This window comes from Apostichopus japonicus, chromosome 20, assembly GCF_037975245.1.
Source record: "Apostichopus japonicus isolate 1M-3 chromosome 20, ASM3797524v1, whole genome shotgun sequence".
NCBI classification, from domain to species: Eukaryota; Metazoa; Echinodermata; class Holothuroidea; order Aspidochirotida; family Stichopodidae; genus Apostichopus; species Apostichopus japonicus.
In genome coordinates, this window is record NC_092580.1 from 4,952,054 (window position 1) to 4,967,216 (window position 15,163).

Here is a 15,163-nt window from a genome sequence, read left to right on the forward strand (position 1 = left end):
AAAGCAGTGACATCACTTGTCCAGTTGATTGGACTGGAATTAAGAATGTATTTTAAGGAAGGATGTAGGGTAGTTCTTTTTAACTTATTGTTGGGCATTTTTACCTTCTTTCTTTCATTCTTTAAAGGAGCTGTTCAAGGCGTTGTCTAGGAACGATTCAAAACCCCCGAAATGTTCCCGTCGCTCAGTTGTACCAACTTTTGTGCCAAAAGTGAAACATTTATTGCATTAAATATCAAATGACCATTTTACTGCAGGCAGCACACGTATGCGTAACGTACTTGAAATATAGTATAGTATGTATATGTACATATCATACTTTAAGTTTGTGGCTATTTTATGATAGGGTCCTCAAAGGGTTTATCTGTATTGCAATCAAGTTTTTAACATTCTCGGAAAAAAATATGTTTAGCATATTAAATTAGGTACACTGTTTAAATCTTTTAAATCCTGACAGATAATTTGAGTATAATTCTGTCATAAATAATAAACCAAGTACTCAAAGCTGGCTGACGCCACTTTGTCACTGGAATGTTTTTATGAACTTTTGTCCCTAAAAATGCTAGAATATTAATATAATCTCTCTCCATATTCATACTGCAGCATAGGATCGCCAAAACTCCTCAGCGAGCTTTCCCTTCTGTGAGACGACATTATCGTCAAAGACCGTACACTCTTTATTGTTTTCGATGAATTTCGTGGGTCATATTTCACCAGAAAGTTACTTTATGATAAGTTTGATCAAATTTTAGAAAACTAAAATTTGGGGCCAGGATTTCCAATTTTTTTTTTATCTGTTGATGGTGTGTTTCTAGAACCGTTAAAATAATACCAAATCTTGAGAATGTATTTGATCTCCGTTAAGTGAGCCACGGAGGGTCAAGAAGCCAGTCGGTCCAGATAAACAAGTTAGCTGTGATATTGCGGAGGAGCTCCGAGCTCTGCCACTGTGTATGTGGTTTGTGTATTTTAAAATGTCCGAAAATAGTTATATTTATGTTTATGCCCTTATTATGGAATAAAAATGAAAACATGCATCAAAAAAGGAAACCTATACTTTTCTTTAAAGTGTTTCTGTTATTTTGTTCTTGTCCGGTGTCAAATTTGTCATCTTTTATCTAATTCCAAATCATGGAGAAATTGACATGAAATGCTATTGACAGCCGAAAATATATAGATGTGTAGGCTGATGAACTGTGTCAATTCAACCTTACTAATGTTAAAACCTTCGAGACCATTGACTAAACCAATTCTAGAGCTTCCATTTATATTGCGTGGAATATCAGAAAAAAAAAGGAAGGAAGAAAGATGAGGCGTAACATATCTATTTTTTCCATAAATTAGGCTGCTTTAATTATCAAGTGTACATTTATACACTGCATTACCATGCCAGAACATGGTTATCAACGAATTCTGCATGTCCAAAACACACTTTCACTTTAACAAGTTAATTTATTTTTTTTAATTACGAGTCACTTTATTTTAAATAAAGTGACTCGTAATTAAAAAAAATTTCACTATAACTGTAAATGAAAGAAGCACTTTACTTTATGGTCAAGCAAACTTCACTAACATATCACTGTAATACTTTCACTATAAAAAAGTCTTTGTATTTTAATAATGAGTCACTCCAGTTTAAATAAAGAGTGACTTAATTGTAATGAAAGAAGCACTTAACTTTATGGTCAAGCAAATTCACTAACATATCACTGTCATACTTTTACTATAACAAGTTACTTTATTTGAAATAAAGAGTGACTTTATTGTAATGAAAGAAGCCCTTTACTTTATGGTCAAGCAAATTCACTAACATATCACTATTAATTTTGTTTGAGCTGTTTAAAGTTTATGATTGAAGACAATGTACCATCGCTATAAGAAAATGAAAGAATTGTGTTTACTTTGCTTTTAAAATTTAGTGACCTGAGTCATCATCGCTAATTAATAAATTTATGCCGCTGCATGCGCATGTCCAGTGGTCTAAATCACGACATAGCTTACATCAACCTCCCAATCACAATATATAGATGAAGAAGGCACTTTGACAGAATGATTCCCTGTTAACTCCTTAACACACACAAGCAATATCATCATCCTTTTTCATATCACAATATTTTAGCACAGATGCAATATGGCAAGTGGATGGTATACTAAGAACACTACAACCAGGCAGAAAGAGAGAGTGAATATGGTAGAGTAACATTTTCTTGTACCAAGTTGGAGGCAGAAAACAATGGGACTTTTTTTCATCAGTAACTTTGAAAGCAGTAAATGTTCTGTTACAAGACTAACACTTTTGGTTGCAATATACAGGAAGCCATTTACGTATCATATGCATCATTAAATCTGATCCTATTCATCGCAAATATCTTTTACGCTGCAACTGATTTCAACTGAGATTCTGCCGGTTATTTTCGGTATGATCTTGATTCAACTCAACAGGGATGCTCGGTGGTATAGCCTCACCATTTAGAAGGCTAATGTAAAATATTAAAATATATAGGTATGGAAATGAGATATGGTTACATTTAATACTGCCAATGAAATGCAAAACCGCTACTTTAGGGAAGCTTTCGTGTTAGTATGTAAATTTTCTATGAATTCAGTACTGAAATGTCACAAAGATTTACTTCATTACTAAGTCAAATCTTATTTGACTTTTTTAAAATTATTTGACAAATTTTATTTTCAGCTACTATGAAGTATGAACCATGGTCAAATTGTATTGCCAATATTGAGGGGGGGGGGGGTGGAATCATTGAATGAATAGTTTGAAAATTGCTTATATGGTGTTAGTGTGTGACTAATGCCAACATGCAAAAGTGTATGAGGGAATAAAAATATTGAATTTTACCATGTTATACTTGTTCATGCATCTGCACTTGAATTTTTCAAAGGCTGTCGTTAGTTTAAACAAATGTAGTCTGGACTTGAGTAATAATCAGTAGCCATGGTCACATTGCAACAAACTGGAGTAAAGGAAACTCAGAATGTAGCTGCAGTATTTAACACGTCATCGCTAAAATTCTTAATACTTCTGAACTAAATCAGTAAATCAGTTAACCAACTAATAAGCTCTTCTCCTATTACTTACAATCATTTTCTTAATTTTCAGCATCTGTGTTTCTCTTCATCTGACAATAATCAATTGCAAAGATTGCAACTATTCAGTAAAGTAGTAATATGAAAATACTTTCAAAATTAGGTCTTTCCTCACTCTGCGGTTGTGAACTATCCAGAAATATTATGGAGATGCGTACAAGACTGATATCATCCGATAACAACGTCCAATCGAGGCTATCTAAAAGTCAGGGATAGTTAATCCTCTCATGGAGACACTCGTCCAGTTAAATCTCGACACTTTACAAAGATTAATATTTGCACCTCTAACATAATACCAGAGTATTAAAATAGTTTTTGGTTATCGCTGGCATTTGATGTTTGACTCATGCCAACCTGGTATGTGGGTCTATAATTGGTGATATTTCCTTCCAATCTATGAAGAAGACCCTCGCATGACATGATACCTCCAAATTTCTTCGTAACAAAAATAAATGGAAGTGCTAGATTACGACGGGGAAAAATCAACCGCCGTTGAACGGATCTTTCCATTTAAACTTCCCCTGTAAGAAGTTTCTCCATCTATCCCAAGTGTCTTTCTTAAAGTCATGTGTCTGCCCGTAATCCGTGGACTCCTCAGTGGCGGGATCCCACCTCCACTCCCCGGAGTGATACTGCTTCCAGTTTAGGGCGTAGAGAGACGGCCCGTTCTGGAGAATCTGACCGCTTCCCAGACACTCCTCCCCGAGGTAGAAAACGGCGTACTGCCGCCAGAAACAAAAACGAGAGAGAGAGAGGGAGAGAGAGAGAAAACAGAACCTGTTAAAACAAAATGCTTGTCTAATGTACACAAAGGAGGCTATTTGGTAAATGTTTTAAGGTTACATGAAAATCAGAACGTTCGATCCCAGCAGGAATGTTCTTCTGAGAACACTCTGACAGAATTGATAGAAGACGCATAGTTATAAAGAATTGATAGAAGACGCATAGTTATAAAGAATTGATAGAAGACGCATAGTTATAAAGAATTGATAGAAGATGCACAGTTATAAAGAATTTATAGAAGACACATGGTTATGACTTTTTTATATTAGACACATAGTTATAAAGAATTGTTACAGATGACACATAGTTATAGAGAATTGATAGAAGACACATAGTTATAAGGAACTAATAGCAGACACATAGTTATAAAGAATTTATAGAAGACGCATAGTTATAAAGAATTGATAGAAGATGCATAGTTACAAAGAATTTATAGAAGACACATGGTTATGACTTTTTTATATAAGACACATAGTTATAAAGAATTGTTACAGATGACATATAGTTATAGAGAATTGATAGACACATAGTTGTAAGGAACTTATAGCAGACACATAGTTATAAAGAATTTATAGAAGACCCATAGTTTTAAAGAATTTAAAGATGACACATAGTTATAAAGTACCATACAGAGTTCTCAAGTCTAAACTAAATACCTTGATAGAATAACTTCCAATGTTCGGCTTAACTAGAATTCCATGAAACTTCAACATTTAATGCTTTACAATCGTATCTTCAACATGCAAGCTCTCTAAATCAACCTTTCTGATACACTAAATTGATACCACTAGCACTCACTATTACAATAATCACAATAATCATAAAAAAATTATATTTGAAAGGCAAATACAACAAGTAATAATGGAAGAAAAGTGAATGGATGTGTGGGGTACGCATGGTGGGTGAAGAGTGCATTAGTGGGGTACGTGTGGTGGGTGTAGAGTGCAGGGTGGTGTCATCTTACCTGACCGGGTGTCAGTGCTCGTAGAGGCTTTTCCAGAGACACAATCACAGAACCTTCACCAGCCAGCGTCAATGTACATTTTACTGGGGGAACAAAAAACATCTTTGAATATTAAATAAGGTTCTTTGAAAGAGAAACTACAGTAATGAAATCTTCTTCCTGGTTTGGTTTGGTTCGATCCTAACAGGATCTTCTTCAGAGGCTGAAACTCTTCTATAGAGGCAGTTTGCTAAACAGTTTTGTTTTATTAGAAATATTCTGGTGAAAAGAGTGATCTTAATCTTTCAACATCTGAAGACTTACCTAATGGATCAGCATGTTGAAACCTGAAAAAGCAATCCAACATTTCCCTCTCTAGAAGTTGCGGTGGAGGTTCGTTGATCCAGTGAACGGAATCTGTCATACAGGTCTGGTGATAGAGGGCGGGGTGGTTGGTACCAGGTGCCTGGAAAAGAAAAAGGGCAGGTGGAATTTGAGAACAATGTATGGTAAATATTATAATGCAGTGGTCCACAAACTTTGAGGGCCACGACCCACGGATCTTCCGTTAGGACCAAGCCACAACAGACAAGACCCTCCCCCCACCCTTCAGAATCGAAGCTCACAATGCATGAAAAGCTAACTGGTAACTTTGGACACAAAAAATAACTTAATTGATCTCCATCAGCAGGCACTGAAAGCTGAAGAGATATTTTATCAAGTCTGAAAAATTCCCGCAGCCCACCAAAATTAACATTTATGGCAACCCACTTTTGGGTCCAGTGCCATAGTTTGCGGACCATCATCCAAACCACAAACAAACAACGATAACAGAAAGCAACCATGCAAGCAATTACAACAATGATCAGGTGTCAAAAGATTGACATATGGACTATTTAAAGGAACAGGTGAAAACTTGTTGCCAAACTTACCACAAATATCTCATTAGTGTCTGGATTTTTATCAGTTACAAACATCTTATGAGGGAACCCTGGAATTTTGGCACACTGCCCAATGGTATAAATAAAATGACCTAGAGAGAAAATATGAAAGCAATTTTCAGAATTGAGTTTTTCCATTTTCTTCCCTCTACAAGTCTTCTCATATGACAAAACAAAATATAAATACAGTTAGGTGGGGGGGGGGGAGGGGGGAAATCCCTCCTGTAACTTCAAAGCTAAGCTACTCCTTTTATTTCACAATACTCATGCTAGAGATGCAACCATTCTTACTTTGGAGAAAATGTCTTAACAGATTCTAAACCTTGATGAAGGCACGTCCGATAAGGGTTAACAAGGGCAGTATAAAAGTGAATTCGGGTAGTTATATGATCCTAATTATATAATGATATATAGTAATAGGGGCAAAGCAGCCTTACTTTTCAGACTATTTTTAAAAGCAGTGCTGGTTGTCATACAAAGTTAACATATAATGGAAATTAAGACAGATCTCTACCTATCAATAAAATGCTTCCCCAATAGACAACTTTCAGGGAAGTTTTAACTTGCACGACTACAAAAATTTGATATCACTTCTCAAGGAAACGTTCTCAAATTATGACGTTCAAAAGTTGAAAAAGCAGAATGGAATTAAAAGAGGAAATGAGAATCCTCTCCCCTCGAAACAAAAGGAGGAAATAATAGAAATGTATGGGCTTTGTTTGCGTGCTTCCTTGAAAAGGTCACTTTTGTTTGTTACAATGTTTACAACATTTGAAAGAGCAACTTCTGTTGATAACCAAGTAGCAAACACTCCTGATATTTATCTTCTACAGATTTGCTCGTGGTAACGAACAAATTGATATCACACCAATATCATTCTAAGCATACATAATGATATGAAATTCCAAACTCATGGAAACGACATAAATTGTATCCAAAGTACGTACCATCATGTTGACCCTTCACCTTGTAATCTTCAATACCTACAAAGTTTCCTGGTTTCGGATCTAAATACTGTTGGGTGGAGGAGGGGGGGGGGGGGGAAGAGAAAAGAAAAAATAATGTGGTAAGTTTGAAATATCACTTTTAACACAAATGAATAATATCATTAAAAAGGTTTGAGAGTTCCCAGGTGAGCGTTAGTTTACACTAAGTCCACATTGTTAACTACTCGCGTGCGACAAAGTAGGTCAAAATTTGATTCTCTTAATAATGAAAAGTAACCTTCAAAGTAGGAAGAATGTTTAGCTTACCTCTGTTATGAAAGTTTTAAATTCTCTAGTCCCAATGAAACATATACCCATGCTCTGTGAAAATAAATAAAAAGTGAGAAAACAAAAAAAGAAGTGAAATATTGCAGTAAGGTAACTTCTAATGATGCAATATTTGATAACAGTAGGGGAATGATTTCCATTAATTAATCAATTTTTCCTTATAGTGACCCTAAATTATTGGAAACATTGTAATGGCTGTAAGATTTCAAAATATTACAAAAAAACAATCCTACAGCACTTGTTTTCAAAACAGTTATGGCCGATTCATGTTCATTGGCATTTTAAGTTTTTATGAGTAGAGTTGTTGCTGGGAAGGCAGTCTGTTTATGAATTCTGATATCACTGGGACTATTTCATTATTCAGGGTGAGTTTGCTAAAAACTGCAGAAAAGTGAAAAGTCCAAAAACTTCTGATATACAGTGAGAAGTTGGAGAAAAAGAAACCAAGTCAAGATGGGGGAGAACATGTATTTCAGGGGAGATTTCTGCCATACTTAAGAATACTCTAAAGAGTTGAGCAGTGTTTCTTTCATATTGTTCTCTTTGTTAAAAGGGGAATGCAAAGTGATCAATGGGAAGCAATTTATGCAACTCTCAACAAAATTACTTGCTACTGCTGTTAAATTCATAATAAGGGCATAAACAAATCTTATGCCAATATGCACACAATATCAATCTGCAAAATAAAAGTAGGAGAGTGTTTGAAGGATAAAGTACCTTCCTTTCTTTAAACTACAGATTCCATCATACTTTCTTGGTATTGCAAATACATCCCAACCCCATGCCACCTCTACCCCCCCCCCCCCCCCAAACACCCATCTACTTGTAGTTTTATGATCTGTGGGTTTCTTCTCAGCTTATCTTTAAACAATTTACGATTTACCTCTTTCTTTTTAGCAATTCTTTCCATTCCAGCCTGAACCGCCAATTTCTTCACAACATCTTTCGTAAGGTCACCGAGAGGGAAGATGGTGCGCCGCAGTGCATTCTGGGATATCTGAGACAGGAAGAACGTTTGGTCTTTCCAGCTATCCACTGACTTTAGTAACCTTACAGCTGGGTGAAGAAAATCAAAAACATACCTGTATCATGAATATGCAATGGAAACTTACTAAGCAAAATTAAACATAACTTACTAACGTAACTCATTAGTATAACTTACTAATTAGTCTTGGCCCTTCATATTGATAAATCCTCTTCAACCTAAGACCAATACTTGAAGACATTTAATATAAAACTTAAATTAGATATAAAATAAAAAAATACTGCCAATGATTCAAGAATTGGGGGCTCTCCAACTGAACCTATGGTCTTGAAGGTCCAAAATATATTAAAGAGCATTCCACATTTAAAGGTTGTCCTAACAATTAAGCCAGTTTGGCAATGCTTAGGCTCACAAACTAAAAGACTATACTACAGTATACCCTTTGACACTGTCACTGAAAGTCCTGATCAATGCAGTGTGTTGCAGTTATGACATGTAGGCTATTTATTAGGAGACCATAAGACCACTGCACACTGACAACTTCTATCACTCCTGCCAAACCAGTCATATATTGCTCTAATATGACTTTTGTTTAGTTTGCAAGTACAGTAGTTCATCCATTTAAATGTAATCATTTCGTTACTAACAAACTTTGAAAAGGAACAACACTTATATAGAAACAACAATTATATAGGAACCTTACGTGATTCATCTCTTTTAATATCTCTCTTGACATCTTCTTCAGTTAATCGAAGGAAGCTGTCACCTAGATTAGTGCGGGCGTAATGGCCCGTAGCAACCGCGTCGGCATGGAGATGCTGAAAGGCATGTTCTATCAGTCGGTCAAATTTGATGACTCTATTGCACATGATGTCTGGGTTTGGGGTCAGGCCTCTTTCATACTGCTTGAGAAATATACTGCAAACACAATTTATATAAAAAAATTTAAAAAATAAAAATTGTGTTAGAAAACTAGCAAATTAAGAGGGAGGAAGTTATGCCCTCAAATATGCTACATAAATTTTGACGAACACAGTGTGAAAAAATTTGATTAACAATCACTTCAAATAACAATTCTTCTATGATTATTCATATCAAATGGTTTCCTTTACTGTATAGTCTTTTAAAGGACAGTATCCTCTTTCAAAAACCCAATGATTCTGTCACGTTATGCTTTATCCACCTTTCTAATATTGAAGAGCAAACGTACAACTTCAACTTCTACTGGCATCTTTCACCGAAACGAAATTTGTTTCTATTTTTTTTACGCAAACTCTTAGAGCCAATTAAGTTTTCCCATCGACTGATTATAATCTTCATCAACAGTTTTCTCGTTGCTGGCACAACCTCTCCAATACTTTGGTTAAGTAAATGAATGTAAAAAACTATTTCAATGTTCTATTTTCAAACCACAGAGAGAGATGACGATTGTACCTGAACACGTCGTGCCAGTAATCTTTCACAAAGTTAACTTCGTGGAATGGTATACTCAGTGTGTCACACACAAACTTTGCATCTTCACAATCCTTATCTGCCGTACAGACTCCCGTCTCATCCAGTTGATCCCAGTTCCTCATGTACAAACCGGAGACCTGGTATCCTGGTTGGAAAATTCAAAAGGTTCAAAGGTCATCAGAACTGTACAGCAACATACTAGGAAAATAAATAATCTGCCATATGTTCAAATTTTACCAAGCATTTTGTTTAAAAGTTCTACCACAAAAAGCAAATTTGTTCACTTATTCAATTAAAATAATATATACGGTATCAACATACACAAAAATCGAAAATGAAAAAGAGGACTGTGAAGAATGTGAAAAATAAAACTAATTTCAGTGAATTAAAGCTATCCAAAGTGGGAAAATTCATAAATGTACACACTAAAGTTGCAAGGTCAAGCTGCCTTATATACCTGTACAAAGGAATTTGTAAAACCTTCTGAAGTAACAGATGTTTCTCAGATTTAGAGGAATAAGATCTTGTAAATGAAATCCATAAAATGAATCATAAAAAGCATAACCATTCAGTTGAATAAGAGCAGCTGACTTGTAAACACCAGTTTCCATTTTTCTACATTTAAAAAACAATTATGTAACAAACAAGATATAGAACAATGTCAACAAAAATACATTTCAATGCACCAAAAGTCAAATTTCATAACAAAGTAGTGAATGAATTCACACAAGAGTAAGACTAAAGAAATACCTTTTGTGATAATGAGACAAGAAGGAAAAAAAATATTATTCTAATAAATCATATAATTTTCTAGTTGTATTTTGCACTTGTGGAACATTTAAATATTGATAGACAAATCCTTTCCACATCTTCACCTTTCCATTTTAGGAGTAAAGCAGCTACTGCGCTGTCCACACCCCCGGAGAGAGCACAAACAACATGTTTAGCCCTAGATACAGGTGACATGGTGACCAGGTTTACAGAATCATGAATATATACTGAGCTGACTTCACTAAACAGTTAGGTGCTGTCTTCTCCTCATTTTATGCTGTACTGTATGTGAAGAAAGAACACTTAATTAGAAAGTGATGGATATTAGCAAATATATGCCTGAGTTCTGTAAAACCTGGGAACAGTTTAAAATAACAATTTATAACATTGTATCTAAAAAGGAAGAATAACAATACAAAGTGGCTATTCTTACGACTGTTCGTAAGAATAATTTCCGATTACGCATGTGCAGTTGCTATTTTTATGACAGGAGTACTATTTTTTACGACCAGGAGTAACAATAATTTCCGGTTAGTGTTAGGGTTAGGATTGGGGTTTAGGGTTAAAGTTAGTGTTACCCCTACTACATGCGCAGTTGCTTAATTTACTTTACTGCGCTTGAATTCGCCTTTGTCGTAAGAATAGTTTATAAATAATTGTTACGACTAGTCGTAAGAATAGCCACGGCCATAACAATAAACATAGTCCTGGGTATGATACTACTAATGTATTCAGAATGGGGCATGGATTTTTGTGGTTAAGTTTTTAGTAGGTCCAACCCAATTATTTAATTAACATAAAAACATAAATTTTGTGATCATTGACATGCATTGCAAAAGTATCCACATAGAAACATAACAATGGTACACGTATATCGCTTTGATAAGAGCCTTAGATCTCTCTAGGCCTATTCGCGCAACTGTACTGTTGGCTAACCGGTAATTTTACTGTGGCGTAATCGCAATGTTTACTTAGCCTGAGACATTTGTTGTTATCCGAGTCCGGGTCAAGTTGAAAATCAAATCTTGGAAATTGAGATTGGTGGCTAGATGAGAATAAAGCGATTACCGCATCACTAATTAATAACGAAATACACTGAACACAGATTGAACCTTGGAAGTTGAACAGTTCAGAGTACTGAGTGCGTCTTCTGAAGTTCTGGATTAGCGCTCTACAATGACATGAAAATGACCTTTAGAAGTGCTCTAATTACGCAATATTATCGATATTCACATGGCCTTCGATGGCAACTAAGGGACTTTTGCATTGGTTTAGAATTTACTATCCACCAATCAGAGCCATTGTTATGTAAGTTCAGGTGTGCTGCTAGTGTTTATCTTCGTTGTACATCATATTCATCGGCCGCGGCCTACATGTACTGTACCCAATGTTTGTCATAGGATATGAACTCACGATCACATTGAAAAAGTTATCTCCAATATGAATCCTGGTGTCTGCAAAAAAGAAACATAGATTCTAGAAAATTTCAGATGGGAGATAAAGTGGATCTCATTAACGAGGAGGATATTCGTAGAACAGTAGAGCATTTCACCAAAAACGTCTATCGAGCCAAGGATGGAAGTAGCTTCGTACGTATCTTTTCATATCAATCTCGAGTAACACAGCCTACAAATACTTTGACTCGTAGTAATAATATTGTCATTAACATATCGCTAAATTATCCGAATAAAGAGGAACACATAAAAGCAGTGTAGCCTACTAACCATAATTCGGCTTAGGCTGTGACTTCAAGAAAAGAAAGAGAAGTAGGTAGCATTGGGCCTAGTAATAATATGGTATGGGGTTTTAGCCTATACTCTGGGTCTGACTTAAAATTACTGCTACAGCTAATACTAACAGATGGGTAGCGACAAGAAGAAAACGTCATTCGCAAGCAAGGGAAAGTTAACTTTTTCGAGCGTGGCATGCGGTCTGGGGCAAGTTTACAGTGCCTTTAAAGGGTGTGAAGACTCGCACAAAAAGAAACAGTAATTTGACCTAGTTCCAAATGAGGTGTAACAGAAGTGTTAAACATCACCATCGATCCAAGAAAATACACACACAACTTGCTACATTCGGTAATTAGACACTAGTGTACAGTCAGTACATACAGCTGCGGTCAATACCCACAGCACAGTATACAAACGATACAGCGATGGACATCTCTGGTCCAGCTAAAGATAACAATTAAGGTATAACGTTTCATTCCTGTCTGCATTTGCAGTGACACAAACAAAACGTCACTTGCAAGCAACAGAAAGTTAACTTTTTCAAATGGCCGCACGCGGTTTTGGGCGAGTCTTTAATGCCTTTAAAGCATGTAAAATAGAAATGCAGCCCAAAAGATCTGCACCATAAGCATTTATGTCATCAGGTTGAATGCTCACTTGTACAACCTGCAGTGTTAATATTGGAAGCGTACAAACTTCTGCTCACTTAGAATGTTGTTACTGCACATGTTTAAAAGCTACTGCACATCTTTGCACTTGTATAGCAATGCAATACATATAAATTATTCTCTAGGTCAGGACCTTAATTGTGTCAGGGAATTTGGTTTCATCTTGCACAGTGTAGAATATATAAATAATCCCGTTTTTTTTGGGGGGGGGGGGCAGGGTGTTGGCTGTGGGTGCATGGTTTGTTTGTTAATGAATGATAGTGGAATAATGGAATGACATGTAATTACAGCCCATCCCTTTGTTATTTCCTAAACAAAGATCTGCTGATTCTCTATCTAGAGACTGTGTTTGCATGTGAGCACTTGGCAGTACCTATCGAATAGCTTGATTATGATATCATGAGTGAGAGACAGACATACTGTACATGAGCTATCTTTATGTAATTCATTCCACCAAATCAATTAAAAATCACACTTTCAATGACAAAGAGCTTGTGAGACAGGATTACTGGGACATTGTTGACACCTTAAAGATAGGCAGAGTACCGTTCCTGTAAAGGCTGTGGATATTGATATCTTATGAACCCAGCATGAACACTGTGACACAGGATGAAGCGTTGAAAGTGGAATGAATTCCTCAAGGCAGAGTCTACGAGACGTAGACCCAGTTTGCAACAGATCTGGGTCAGATCCATCTACAGTAGTAGCTGGTTCATTCAGATCTGTTTCCTGATTTAATATCAAAGTAAACACTCTGTTGTAACACAATTGACAGAATACATAGCATGTACATTTTGCAGACAAAAATACAGAGGTCTCATTCGATCTGGAGTTGATTATGAGAGCGTTTTACTCCATACATTTGATTCAGAGATCCCTGTTCAGCCGTTGTCTCTGCCCAGATTATTATCTCCAAGTTTGATCCAAGTACGAGATTTGAACACGTCCCCGTCTTGAACTCACTACTCTGTATCCAATCTTGGCCTGTTATTCAGAGTTCAACAGTTACAGCTGTTTGCAAGAGTGCGACCACGGTTGCCAGAAATGACAAAATGTTATATTCCCATGAGAAAGGATATGGAGGTGATATGAGGCAGGTTGATGATTGACATGATGACTAATTCATATTGATTTTGCAGAATATATATTTATATCTTTCCTTAAATTTCATTGCCAAGCAAAGACTCAAAAAGGGGAGATGAGTAGTAAACTGAGAGGAGAACACACTTTTTTTACTCATTTACAGTTAGAACTTCTTACTACTCTCACTGACTGAGCTGTATATCACAGCGTATTCAGTACATTTACTAATTTGTCCTACAAACTATATTCACTCCTAAGATGTCGCAAAACCAAAGTTGATAATGGAATAATTGGTTTAGTTGTCCATCAACAACTTATTAAAAAGGTGTTACAGAACTTTGAACAACCTTTAAAATTACCAGGCCTAAGTTGTTTTCAAACCTGCACCAATTACATGCACCTAACTTCTGTACATGCAGTAATGTTACTGGAGGTACTGGAGAAAAGAAGGTCTGTGTCCCATAAAAAAACTTGCGTCCAGAATTCCGGATCGAACACCAAAATAGCATTTCTTGTAAGACCTACTGTACGTTTAGAAGTGTCATTGTAAAGATGCAATTTTCTATCGCTGCGTGTACTTTGTGAATGCTATAAAGAATCAATAGTGGACTGCCAGATCTATAATATAAATTTGTCTGTTTGTTTTGTCCCAGTAATAAGAATGAAGTTACTCCAGTTATTAAGTATTTTCTGTAAACAGCTGTACTAAGCAGTTCCTTGAGGAAGTTCCTCTTTACTGGTCAGTATTTCAATTGTTTGTTTCACTCCATTCTCTCTCCGCAGTGTGAAGCTATTGAAAGAAAATGTCAGGCTCTGTTTGCCAAGGATTACCAGTTTACAGTAAGTCCTGAAATATGCTAGAGATTTGTCAGAAAATATATAACTTTCAATCACACAAGATGCAAGGGTCATTCTATGTTAGAGGCAAGGTTGTGAGGAGGGGGTGGGGGGGGGGTTGGGAAGGGGTTGGGTAGGGCCAGGAGATGGTCCTAGGGAAGGTTGTGTTTGTTGACAGCTTTGTTCAATTAGGTGAATATTTCAACTATCCAAGGATTTGAAGTTGATTGGAATGTATCAATAAACAGAACCTTTGTTCCCCAGAACAGTTTGACAATTTTGTTTGGATACCAAAACTGTTATATCCAGAGATTTTAAGAGTGAAACATTTTGTTGGCTAATATTCTTTCCTTATTAATTAAAGCAAACAATATATTTTTACTTTATTGCCACATGAATTTTTTATAGTGTAGATTACTATTTAAATTTATTTGTATATATAAATATATATGTGTGTGCATAACAAATTAATAGACACAGTAATCCACAGAGGTTTATACATCAACTGCAGGAAATGGAAAGGTCAGACAGATATTATGTCAGGAACTAAAACGTTACTATATTAAACTGCTCACACACCTGCTCTCTCTA

At 35.9% G+C, this 15,163-nt stretch overlaps 2 protein-coding genes across 6 annotated transcripts in view; one reads left to right on the forward strand and one right to left on the reverse strand.

Moving 5' to 3' along the window:
• Positions 1 to 105: 105 nt before the first annotated feature.
• Positions 106 to 11,453, reverse strand: LOC139961942 (mitochondrial tRNA-specific 2-thiouridylase 1-like). 4 transcript variants are annotated; one of them, XM_071961649.1, is made up of 11 exons: positions 11,367 to 11,453; positions 10,359 to 10,536; positions 9,463 to 9,628; positions 8,732 to 8,946; positions 7,927 to 8,099; positions 7,023 to 7,076; positions 6,717 to 6,783; positions 5,761 to 5,861; positions 5,153 to 5,294; positions 4,850 to 4,932; positions 106 to 3,824 (listed from the first exon to the last, which is right to left on the reverse strand). In XM_071961649.1, the coding sequence occupies exons 2-11, from the start codon at positions 10,447 to 10,449 to the stop codon at positions 3,585 to 3,587; spliced, it is 1,332 nt and encodes a 443-aa protein (XP_071817750.1). In that variant the 5' UTR covers positions 10,450 to 10,536; positions 11,367 to 11,453; the 3' UTR covers positions 106 to 3,584. The 4 variants fall into 4 exon arrangements, with proteins under 4 accessions (XP_071817750.1, XP_071817748.1, XP_071817747.1 ...); XM_071961647.1 differs by having other exon boundaries at positions 11,238 to 11,440; XM_071961646.1 differs by having other exon boundaries at positions 11,226 to 11,440.
• A 136-nt stretch (positions 11,454 to 11,589) lies between these two features.
• The window catches only part of LOC139961940 (phosphatidylinositol-3,5-bisphosphate 3-phosphatase MTMR14-like), a 31,387-nt gene continuing 27,813 nt past the window's right edge, over positions 11,590 to 15,163 (forward strand). For both annotated transcript variants that reach the window (XM_071961642.1, XM_071961643.1), the window contains exons 1-2: positions 11,590 to 11,843; positions 14,519 to 14,575. In XM_071961642.1, coding sequence (XP_071817743.1) covers positions 11,745 to 11,843; positions 14,519 to 14,575 — 156 coding nt within the window. In that variant the 5' untranslated portion in view covers positions 11,590 to 11,744. The remainder of the gene's footprint in view (positions 11,844 to 14,518; positions 14,576 to 15,163) is intronic.

Bases quoted from the DNA above. Each gene is read 5' to 3' on its own strand.
- LOC139961942 (XM_071961649.1), bottom strand. From the start codon at position 10,449: ATGTCACCTGTATCTAGGGCTAAACATGTTGTTTGTGCTCTCTCCGGG. The intron at 7,077-7,926 runs GTAAATCGTAAA...TTATTTTCACAG, and splicing joins GAATTGCTAAAAAGAAAGAG to AGCATGGGTATATGTTTCAT. The intron at 3,825-4,849 runs GTAAGATGACAC...TTCTGGCGGCAG, and splicing joins GAGCACTGACACCCGGTCAG to TACGCCGTTTTCTACCTCGG.